The following is a 12,542-nucleotide window of genomic DNA, read 5'->3' as shown; positions in this document are numbered from 1 at the left end:
CCACCTCTGGAGCCATCTGAAAATTATGACGAGCAACCAGTTCAGTCACTCTGGAGAAGAGACAATGCAAATTGTACACCAAAGGCAATGTAACATTAACTTGCTCTTTAATAGGAATAAGGCCTCTGAAACTCCAGCTAAACTAACTTCAGGAAGATGGCATTGTTGATCTGAATTGCTTGCTACCAGAGACCCCAAAGGCATATTTTCATTTCCAAATTCACTCTTGCAATGTTCTGTGACAACATTTATACATAGGATGTATAAATAAGTGGGATGAGGGACAAAAAAGTATCTCAGTATTGAGGACATTAACCAGGTCAAAGGCACTGTAACTTAAAGGTTTCAGGACTTGACATCTGAGAGGTAACAGTCAAACTTTTTCTCCAGGTCTTAAGGCTGCTTGCCTTCTTCCATAATGATGGCCAATCCAAGGAGAAGATGACAGCTATCCTTTTCTCACTCATTTCATCCTGAGTGGTGTCATGTGAGTAAGGTAAAGGTTCCCCTTGCTCATATGTGCTAGTCGTTCCCAACTCTAGGGGATGGTGCTCATCTTTGTTTCAAAGCCGAAGAACCAGCACTGCCCAAAGATATCTCTATGGTCATGTGGCCGGCATGACTAAATGTTGAAGGCACACAGAATGCTGTTACCTTCCCACCAAAGGTGGTTCCTAATTTTCTACTTGCATTTTTACATGCTTTCGAACTGCTTGGTTGGCAAAAGCTGGTGAGCCGGGAGCTCACCCTAGGGATTCGAACCACTGAACTGCCGACTTTTCTGATCGACAAGCTCAGTGTCTTAACCACTTAATCATGTAAGTAGAAATAGCAATAAAATATTGTTGTTGATGCCAATAAAGTAACAAAAGGGAAAGTCACAACCACCATCCTTCTAGTTCTTTGATTCTGTCTCGCAAATTAAGACATCTTTGTAGTGAATTGTAGCAACTATAGTTTTTTAAAGCTCTTTGCTTATTTTACGGTAGTTTGCCAACACGGAATAGCATAGTCAAAACTGCCTTTAATGGATTTTGAGGATTTCAGGTTGCTCAGTCTTGGTGACCCTAGTTAATCCTACTGGAATCCTGCATGAATGTTGCAGTATGGTGTTGTGGTATGGTTTCTAACTCTTGAAAGCTATTTCTGCAAATGTGCAAAATCTACTCACTGCATGCATTCTTCTCTCTCCTACGGCATTTAGAGAATTGTCCCAGAGGACATTAAATTAATTACTAATGAGTTGTTTTAGAAAAAGAAAAAAATATCTAAGTTAGCTATAATATTTACTTTTAGTTGATGTTGCTATAGTGAACCCCTCTTCACACAGGAAATTGCAAGTGCACCTTAAGAACTATTTTTGGTATTACAAACCTTAAAAGATTATATTTTGGGAGAGCTTACACCAATTTTTGCTGTAATCAAATCATAGTCCTAGTACTAACCTGAACTGAAATGGTGAGCGAAGTTCCTCCAAAATGTTGCTCCACTACATTGCCAACTGCTTGTGTTGTGCGAAATAAATCAGCCACTTCCTCAGGATGCAAGTCACGGAAACGTTCCACAGGGCGGAGAGGGCAAATGAGAACATCTGATTTATATAAAGTTAAGGAACAACTTTGAACTGCAGCAATCCATTAGGAAGGTACTAGATATTCAGTTCCACAAAAATATGTAGAAGAGAACCTGTTTTCCAATAAAGTTTGAAATATGAAAACAGGGAGGGAGGGAGGGAGGAAGGAAGGAGAGAGGGAGGGAGGGAGGGAAGGAAGGAAGGAAGGAAGGAAAATATAGAAGAAAGAAGGGAAGAAGGGAAGGACAAAGGGAGAAAGAGGAAAGAAGGGAGGAAGGGAGGGAGGGAGGAAGGAAGGAAGGAAGGAAGGAAGGAAGGAAGGAAAGAAGGAAGGAAGGAAGGAAGGAAAGATTATGCATTTTAAAATACTTTCTAACTGAATAAACTTTCTCCTCCTTTATGAATAACCTCAGGTTCAGAAGACTTATTTGCAAGTTAGAAAGAAAAGAACATCCATAAGTTAGGGAAAGAAGATATATATATTAGCTGTCTAAGGTTTTGGATAAAACTCCATTTCATAGTTTTCAAATTGCATAAAGGGGGTTGCCAGTGTAATTCTATTCACATCTCCTCAGAGGTATATCTGAGTACCATGATATATTTTTTAATATGGTTAACTATATGTAGGATCACAGAGTAAATGAGTCAGAAAAACAACCAGCTTTTTAGATCATTTGCACAGTTCTTTCTTAAAGGCAGTATTTGTTTGAGCCCTGAAGAAAAAAAAGGACAATCACACATGAATATGCATATACTAAAGTACAGTTGAACTCACTTTCACTGCCATGAAGACATTCCTGAAAAAAAATATAACATAAATATATAAAGCTGACCTTAAACAGAATTTACTAGTCTAAGCTGAATAAGTTGGCATTGAGAGTCAAATAATTGCACTATTAAAAGCTGGGGCAACTCTTTGTATATTGCATCACTTCCACAGCCAGAACCAAGATTTATGTTGATCTAAGCACATTTAGCTTTCTTTTGGATTGTAATCAGTAATTTGATTGACATAATCAATAAACAGAGTACTCACACTACAAGCAACTCTGTAAACTCATAGGATCCCTGGGACACCTTCCCTTAGAAATTTCTTGGAACTTAATAAGTAAAATTCCTGGAACACAGAATACTTGCTACAATACTTCAAGCAGAATTTTTCCAAACACAATTGCTGTCTTAAGCATTTACTTGTACTATGAAATATAGATTTACTTGGGAGCACTTGGAAGTTATCCAAGTGAGCCTATACACACACACACACACACACACACACACGCACACACATACATGATTTTCACATCACCTCCAAGGTAAACCAGATTTAGTGCACTGAGACCTCTTTCCAGCTTTACATTTTAACCCAATTCCTATTTTCTCATTGCTACATGTGGTAAAATGGAGTAAAACCAATCCCCATATCAGATTGCAGTTTTGCACATATTGTTATTGCACATGGCTGGCTCAGGAATTCTGGGAGTTGAAGTCCACCAGTCATAAAAGAGCTGTGGTTCCCAACCCCAATTTAGTAAAAACCAATCTACACTATAGGATTTACTCCAGAATAACAAGGGCACAGCTGCTTCATAAAGGAGCTGATTGATGGAAATATGTTCAATCAAAGCGAGATTAGAAAACAGCACATCCATTTTCTGCTGGGATTCCCTTCTTGATTCTGTTGCTTATTTGTCTGCCTGCAGTAGAAGGAACTTCAGGGCTTAATAAATTCCAATCATTATTCGCTAGTCTTTTCAGGAGGCTGCAGAAAATGCCTTCATAAATGATGCCGCCGGCTGAGTCAGGAGCCCAAAGGGAAAACAGGGAAGTTGCAGTGAGCCTTATTCGTACACTAGGAATAAAGAAATAAGAAAGCTAATTAATTTCCCTCATTAAAAAAATGGGAGCGTCAAGGCAAAAAACTAAGTAAAGGCACATTGGTTTAATCCAAGTTCATTTTTTTTCAAAAGAAAAAAAATAGGGAGCAATTTACCTCTGGGTGTTTGAGAACTTTAGATAATTACCCTTCTTCTGAAGCACTGCTTTATTAGTATGGGTCAGTGAACCATTTACACATGGAGGAGATCTTTACATTTAACCTCCAGCAAATTGTGGCTAACATTCACTTTTAGTTTCTTTTTTTTAATGTCCTTTGGTGTTCTGTCCTAATTGCTTCAGATTCTTCTTTGGAGTATTAACATCTCAACTAGGACTTCAATAAATATCCACCCATTTCAAATGTCATATGGCTTCAGTGATGCTCAAAGACAATAAGAAGATAGCCAAAAGATCCTGTGTTTCTTTTGGGAGCTAAAAATCTCATTTCATAGTCCACCTGTATTCTTTTCCCTATAATTTCACCCACTTCCTTTGGCACAAAAAAGTCACACTAGTACTTTTCAGTACTAGATCGTTAAAAAGTATGCATTCTCAAATATATTCTCCTCTTACAATGCAAATGCCAAAATGTGTTTTGATTTTATGTAAGGTATGGGCTGAATCAGGAACACCCCTGAAAAAAAATAACAGAATAAGGAAACACAAAAGCCAGCGGATAATTAATTTCCAGTCAATTATTAGTTAAATTCAATTCTGATTTCCTTGCCGAGTTTAGAAATCCAGGCAATATCTCCGGGATGTCAAGGTTTAGCAAAACTGATTGGTACCATTTTCTCCCATTTTTTAAAGCTTCGTTATAGCTTCAGTACTTTCTGTAGGTTTCTATCACATTTTCAGGTTACAAGGGCAGGAGAAAAGCAAGAGAGATTTCTCAAAAATAAGGGTTTTTTTTTTCAATCTAAAAAAAATCCAAAAGTAATACTTCTTCTGATACACAGTGTCCCCTTTTCTTCTGGACTGTAATGATCAGGCTTCAGGGTTACTAGGTTTAACTCAATTTAAAATGGCCAGGCCTGGGGATACTCATTAAATTTGATCAGACAAATAACATTGTTAAAGATTTCTGAAACCTGAAACCGCTGTGAAAAATACTGGAAAAACAGGGCCTATTTTAAGCAATAAAAAAGAAGAGTAAGAGGAGTTGATCCTATCTTTAGCTTTGTCTATAATCATTACTGAAAAGCTCCATTGTACTCTTCATATATACCTGATGCCTAATTTGTCTGACATAAAATGCAGAGAGAACCGACAGAGAATGGGTCTAAATGAACATCTTAGCCTCCCATTTCTTTGATATATAAATTGTAAAGTGTAATTTGGGACCTTCACAGAACAGAAGCATTTTATATCTCAGACACGGAAGCAAAGTAGCATCAATACAGGGTTTTGCAATTTAAAAAAAACTCCAAGCCTTTTTCCTTAAGTATAATTTAATGCTGACATATATCATAAGCACTATAACATAATTGTGCACATTCATTTGTGTGTGTGTGTGTGTGTGTGTGTGTATGTGTATGGATTGATTTTTCACATATTTAGACTGCCCATCTCTTTCAAGGAGGATTCCTTTCATGCCCTTTGACCAATGCTGTTGTGATGTACAAGATGTCACTTGCTCTTATCTGCCTTCCTAAGGATGCCTATATCACCAAATCCACAGTATTATCTTTCTCTGCACATTTCAGTTAGTTTCTCATGCTTTAAAGGGGACAGTGGGAAAATGATACTTTCAGACTTGGAAGATTCTGTTAATGTACCTTTACAATAAGTAGAAGTAGAATTAACTTATTTGGTTGTTTTTCCTGTCTGGTCTACCTGGTAAAACTGACATCATTCTTGCAAGTCTGAAAGTACAATTCTCCCACTATTGCCTTTACAGTCCAACTAGAGACAATTCTTTCTTGTGCCTTCCACTATCCAGCTGTAGGCTATGCTCTCTCTTATCTGACTCTGTAGCATCTGTTCATCCCACCTCCCAAGGCCTTTCCCACATACCATTGCATATAGCCCTACAATAGGTATTCTACATGTATCGTGGCCTCCAGACTAGGGTTATACAATCCCCAAGAAGGTATGTTTGATTTTCATTCCCCCATTATTAGAAATATGCTATATGCACATCTCTTTCACCAATCTCTTTACTGTCAATAGTTGGTTTGCAAATTGATTTTAATTGTATTAATGTTGTTTTATACTGAATATTTTTTAATGGTTTTAAGCAGCCTGGAATATTATGAAAAAAGAAAAAAAATACAGCAAAAAAGAGAAATGTAGTAAATGAAATGAAATGAATGAATGATACAACATATAAATCCTTTGTCTTTTTTTCTTTAATGGAAAGAGATGGAGATTGTCATAACTTTAAATATAAACTATATAACAAAGAAAAATTGGGAGATACAACCAGTGGTGGGATTCAGCTGGTCCGCACCTATTCAAGAGAACTGTTTGTTAACTTTCTGAAAAGTTCGAAGAACCAGTTGTTGGAAGAAATCTCCTTCCAACAGCCTTCCCCACCCTCCACTTTACAGAAAGGTATTCAGATAGAAAGGATTGAGTCTCCATGATGGCTGTGACTATCCTTGATCTTCAGTGTGTATTCCCCCATTTCTACTCTAATGATTAATATTAAGGGCAGCTTTTTTCAAGCAATGAAGCTATTTGTATTTTTGTACAGGTAATCCTTACCTTACAACCATTCATTTAGTGACCATTCAAAGGTACAATGGCACTGAAAAAAGTGACTTATGATCGTTTTTCACACTTATGACCATTGCAGCATCCCCACGGTCATGAGAGGCCAGGCGAGGTGAAGCGCCCCTCAATGTGAGTGGCATCGAGTTGCCCATGCCCACCCAGTCACATGATCACCCAGCCACATCTACCCAGCTGGTCATTAGAGCAGAGTACCGGTTGTTAATGATTTGAATCCCACCACTGGATACAACTAATGCAATGTAACCTACAGCACTGAAGATGTTACCCAGTTTGGGTAATGAAACATCTGCAACAAAACAAGCAAGCTCAGAGAGTACCAAGGACCCCACAGATACAACTAAACCCTCAATAGATAATAATACACTGATGCCACAGAGAGAAAGTTATTTTATAGGGGCCAGCCTATTCTCTGCTCTTGAGTGAAGCAAATCACTAAATGGGCCTAAATCTTGGGAAGTGGATACATCAAATAGTTGATATGTGTCAGACAAATAAAGGCCGGTCTGCCTTTTTCTACTACCCGGCACTCTTTCAATCGACCACGTTAGTTCCCTTCTGCTGGAACTAATTTCATGCTTGTCTACACAAATTGCCATGGCATCAGAACAAGGAAGGTTTCTGTATGTTTACAGTGAAGTTGCTCTGGCCCCATATAACTCACCAGCGATGTTAAAGTCAGCTATTCTGACTTCCAATTTTCTGTCCGGATGTTTGGATTGTATTGGTCTGGATTCCCAGGAGGGAGGGGATGCTTTCGAGAGGAGTAAGAGACAGATTAGTTCAGATAGTTTGTGTGAGAGGAAAGGAGTGAAGATAGTCTCTCCAAAATAGTTCCCAGAGTGTATGCTTCATGTAGGTAGAAGAATGCTTTATTCTGGAAAGATTCTGTCTATAGGTCTGGAACAATAAAGAACTTTGTTTGGAAGAATCACATGGCTTTTTTTGTTTTTGTTTTTTGAGGGAACTCAGCCATCACTAAAACTATTCAGCAGTATTATCATTCATAGCCTTGGGTGGCTGCCAGCTTTCAACAACTTAACAGGTCTTCTGGCTATGTCTGCCCTCCCTCCTTAAGTTTAGATGCCCGTGAAATTTCACCCAACTATGTCCTGGGGTCTGGGGGAAATTATAAAAATATTTATTTATTCTATTTTTATTTATTTGTTTTTCACATTTTTGAACCACCCGTCTCCCTCAGAGAGGGATTTTTATTTACTTAATGTATTCACTGTGATATATACCCAATCTATGAACATTATAATTTCACTAATTAAAATAACCTTAAAACTGAATGATATTTTGAATATTATGAGTTGGAAATTATATGATGATGTGCTTCCAATTTTCAATGGGACAATTGGGGGGGGGGCTTTGGAGCTTTTAAAAAATCTATGAGTTGCCCATTATCCTACAGTTCACATTTTGATTTAAGAGAATATTTATAGTTCAGGGTTGAAATGCAGTATCATTGGTGCTCCCTGGGCTTGGTTGAAACCACCAACCCTGACAGGGCAAGCCACTAAGACAGTTATGGCTAACATTTTTGTCATTGCATGCTGAAAGCGCTCATGCGCGCCCCCACATCCATAACAGAATGTGTGTGTGATGCCCCAGGGCACTGCAACCCACTGCACATGCATGTGTGACACCTCCATTCTCCTCCTGCCCCCCCTCACACATGAATGCATGACCCCAACCCCCTTTTGGGCCTAGCAGGCTTCCTTGAAGCCTCATGGGACCAAAAACAGGGCGTGGGGGCCCCGTAGGGGGTCCATTCCCCCCCATGCTCTCCCATCCCCCGTGCATGCACATGCTGTTACAGGTGTTATGTCAGCCTTGTATGCAGCTTTATTCCTCTCTAGCATTCATCTCCATTGTTCAGTGATGCATTTCCTGCTTCTCTAGGATTTACCTCTATCTGCTCCTGTCAGGCACTTCCAGTTCCTGTTGGATATATATAGTTATATTCTTGATGGCTTGTATAGTATTTTAATTGCATTTTGATTAAACAACATGCACTGCAGGGACCCAAAAATCAGCTGGCTGGCATGCACATATGCGGTGAAGCTCAGCTGGGGCGGCGGCTCGCATGCTGGCAGAGAGGCCTCCGTGTGCCACCTGTGGCACACTTGCCATAGGTTCACCACCACGGCACTAGGATATAAATAGAGAGCAAACTCCATTTTCTACTAGCACCAAAAATATTATCCAGATTGGATAATGAAACCTCTGCAAGAAAACAACTAAGCTCGGGAAGCACTAAGGACTCCTAAGTTCATGTTCCATATTGTTTCAATTCCATCTTCTAGCTTTCTCAGAGACGTATGCTATTTCATGACTGTCCTGTACCTGGCATATTCATTATCCTTCATCAAGGGAGAAAGGGAACCAGCTGAAAAAGATATCAAGCTCACTTGATTTTAAGAAGCCAGGCCAAGAACCAAAACCAGAATATAGCTGTGCCTGACTCCTACTGACTCACATGCCTGTGAACTCTGATCTTGATCTGAAGTATGAACTACCTAGTGCACAACAATATTAAGATTGTTTACAAAGAGGTTTCAGGGTATGTGAGTGGCAGCTTGGGAGGGAAGGTCCACCCCAGTGCTGGGTTCCTACCGGTTCTGCCCAGTTTGGCTGAATCGGTAGTGGTTTGCCAACCTGGGTCACCGGAACCGGCAGTAGCCCAGGCCTGCTATGCCTCTGAACTGGTTCCCCAGTTGGTGTGGCATGTTTTCCCCCTCCCATTTTTAAAAAATATTTTGCACATGCGCAGACCTATTCATGGGCAACTGCGCACACACATGGAATTTGCATGTGCATCGAACCAGCAGTAATCTGGCAGCAACCCACCCCTGGTCTACTCAAGAGTAGAATGTTACTCTAAGTAGATGTATTCAGCCTTGGCAGTGCTTGGTGAAGTTAGGAGTTTCAAATATTAAGGACTCTACCCGAGCATGGTCAGTCAGAGAAAAATGTTGTATGAGATGCTCGAAGCAAAGTCTTGATCTTAAAGGTTGCTTCCTTGCCTGGACTTTCAATCTTTAATTTCTTCCTTTGGTACTTGTTAAAATTGTGTTACTTATAAGAAACTTGGCTATCTCAAACTTTGGATTAGATGGCACTAAGATGTTGCCTCTTAATCCCATTGGGAGTGCTTCCAATGATTTTGACTTTAAAGTATTAAATGATTTTATGTTAATAAGCTTGCAGGCCAGGCCAGTCACTCTAAACACGTATTATATGTTTTGTATTGTATTTAAGAGAACATTTGCTTATTTGAATTTCAGTCTGCGACAATCTCTTTGGACTGAATGTATACCATATATTATAGAATGCTTCTCAGTAAGAGATCTATTGGGATGGAGATTAAGGCTGTGAGCATCCCTTTAGGCCTCATAGCTTTATTGTATTTGACTGACTGGATTTATGTTTCTTTTCTCACACAGAAAGATGGCACAAACTGTTACAAGTCTTGTGAAGTGGTAAACTTTCAATCCTTTTCTACCAAGACCAGGGGTGTCAAACTCAAGGCCTGTGGGGCGGATTTGGCCCACAGGATGCTTAGATCTGGCCTGCAGGGCTGTCCTGGAAACAGCGAAGGACTGGCCCACGGTGCCTCTTTCAGTGCAAACGGGGCTTGGTTGAGGAGCTCCAGTTTTGCTGGCAGAGGGATGCAGGAGGTAGGGCAGCCCACCCAAACTCCATTTTTGCTGGCAGAGGGTTGTAGGAGCCTGTCACAGATGAAATGCAGAGGGTTGCAGGAGAGGGTTCCAGAGGACCTGAGAGGCTCCTCTGGAGGACAAGGGTTTGGCGCTCTCCCTTGTCTTGTCTTCCTCCGCTGGAGACAATGGAACCCCCCCAGCCCCACCTAGGCCACCACAGGCACCCCCAACACAAGGGACATCGAGCTGGCCATGCCCACCCCAGCAACATCTACCCCGTCCCTCTAAGGTCAAACACAATCCTGATGCAAACTCAATGAAATCGAGTTTGACACCCCTGATGAAGATCGGAATAAGTAGGTAATATGGAGGGATCAGTATATTTTCCCACTTTGCTCTCAGAATAATCTGCATCTCAAAAAAAGTCTGCGTTTTAATTTGTTTGGAATATTTATTGGGTATAAAATATTCTATTTTATGTCAAAATACCTTATCTAAATTAGACAAAGTCCAGATCACGAGACAGATCACAACAAGAAATGTTTTAATTTACTTGGAGTGGAGCACTTAGATCTGAACTTTCTCCAGTCTAATATTGGCTCTCCAAGAAGTTTCTTTGTAAATCTTTCTTCCAAACTCCATCATAGCATAAAAGCTACTGATATAACAGCCATACCCAAAAGCTTTTACTTCATAAAAAAAAAAAAAACCTAATGTTGAATGGATGACAGAAAGGATTATCAGGTTCAAGAAGTACCAAGTTAACTTTGAATTCACACTAATGTAATGTTTACCATCCTTTCAGTGGCACATAATCTGGATACAGAACCTACATAAGTACAGATAATCCTCAATTTCCAACCACAATCAGAATCAGAAATTTCATTGCCAAACAACACAGTTGTTAGGTGAGTTGCCTTCAATTTTACAACCTTTCTTCCATGACGGTTAAGCAAATCACTTGAGTTGTTAAGTGAATCACATGGTCCTTAAACAATTCTGGCTTCCCTTATTGACTTTACTTGTTGGAAGCCAGCTTGGAAAGTTATAACCAGTGATCACACGATCTTGGATCGCCATAACCATTGTAAATATGTGCTAGATTTTGATCACCTGACTCTGGGGAATGCCATGATGGCTATAAGTACAAAGACTAGTCATAGGTACACTACTTTCAATGCCATTATAACTTTGAACTCAACAAATAGTTGTAAATCAAGGACTATCTGTAATGGTAGGTGCAAGCAACCTTCTCACGAAGGGAAAAAAGGTACCTTTGAAGAAATCAATTTTTGCAGGCCAGAAAAACAAGAAGACTGTGCTTCTTAGGCAAGAAACAAATAAGCTGTATCTTGTTTGATTCCCAATAAAATTGCAAACTGTGTTCATCTTCAAAATATAAACAGGGGCTAAGAGGATGAACTCCTGGTGGGCTGACAGAAACTATCTGTTTTTCTTTGCATAATCTAAGACAGTAGTTTCCTACCAAACTCAAAGTACATTCTTTGCTTTGCTTTGCCTCCTAATCTCCCTTGCTTATTCTCGGTCTTTCCAAAGGTGGGAGGGGGAGTCATTAAGATTAACTGAATTATCCTAACATCAACAATCTTGATGTAGCATCTTTGCACATGTTTACATGAATACAAAAAGCAGGATGTAAACAGGGTGAGGGAAATCAATATGAATCTCCCACAGAGATCTGTGCGTGCTTCACTGATAAAGTTGAAGCTTTAAACCTCCACCAGAGAGGTTTATTTTACCATTTTTGCACAGTCTATTGCTTAATGTCGCTAGCCTCCGTCATCGTCTCAGATCAGATGAGCTTTGGAATGGATGCTCATTGTAAACAGCATTGCCAAAAAGGCATTTAGAGTTGTCAACCTAATCTTGTGAAGCTTCTTCTCTGGTAATATTGAGCTGCAAACTAGGGCATACAAATAGCAATAGCAGTTAGACTTATATACCGCTTCATAGGGCTTTCAGCCCTCTATAAGCGGTTTACAGAGTCAGCATATCGCCCCCACAGTCTGGGTCCTCATTTCACCCACCTCGGAAGGATGGAAGGCTGAGTCAACCTTGAGCCGGTGAGATTAGAACCGCTGAACTGCAGATAACAGTCAGCTGAAGTGGCCTGCAGTACTGCACCCTAACCACTGCGCCATCTCGGCTCTTCGCTAGACCAATTCTTGAATACAACTCATCTGTCTAGAACCCGCACTGCATATCAGACATTAATACAATAGAGAGGGTCCAGAGGTATTTCATGAAAAGAGTCCTCCATTCTTCTACCCGGAACAGAATATCTTATGTCATCAGGCTTGAAATTTTGGGCTTAGACATTTAGAACTTCACCGTCTTCGATCCGACCTAAGCATAGTACATAAAATTATCTGCCACAATCTCCTACCTGTCAATAAATACTTCAGCTTCAACCACAACAATACACGAGCTCACAATAGATACACACTTAAGGTAAACAGCTCCAAACTCAATTGGGGAAAACACAACTTCAGTAACAGAAGTCAATGCCTGGAATTCACTACCTGACTCTGTGGTTTCTTCCCCAAACCCCCAAAACTTTAACCTTAGACTGTCTACTGTTGACCTCACCCCATTCCTAAGAGTTCTTTAAGGGGAGTGCATAAGCACACCAGCGTGCCTACCACCCCTGTCCTAATATTCCCTTGTAT

At 40.0% G+C, this 12,542-nt stretch overlaps 1 protein-coding gene across 1 annotated transcript in view; it reads right to left on the bottom strand.

The window, feature by feature from the left end:
• The window catches only part of FHIT (fragile histidine triad diadenosine triphosphatase), a 992,634-nt gene that overhangs the window by 272,132 nt on the left and 707,960 nt on the right, over positions 1–12,542 (bottom strand). Inside the window, exon 3 of the mRNA XM_032211734.1 lies at positions 1,446–1,591. Coding sequence (XP_032067625.1) covers positions 1,446–1,591 — 146 coding nt within the window. The remainder of the gene's footprint in view (positions 1–1,445; positions 1,592–12,542) is intronic.

This window comes from Thamnophis elegans, chromosome 2, assembly GCF_009769535.1.
Source record: "Thamnophis elegans isolate rThaEle1 chromosome 2, rThaEle1.pri, whole genome shotgun sequence".
In the NCBI taxonomy this organism is placed as follows: Eukaryota; Metazoa; Chordata; class Lepidosauria; order Squamata; family Colubridae; genus Thamnophis; species Thamnophis elegans.
Note: the sequence above shows the minus strand (reverse complement) of the source record. Positions and strands in the feature narration are given on the sequence as shown.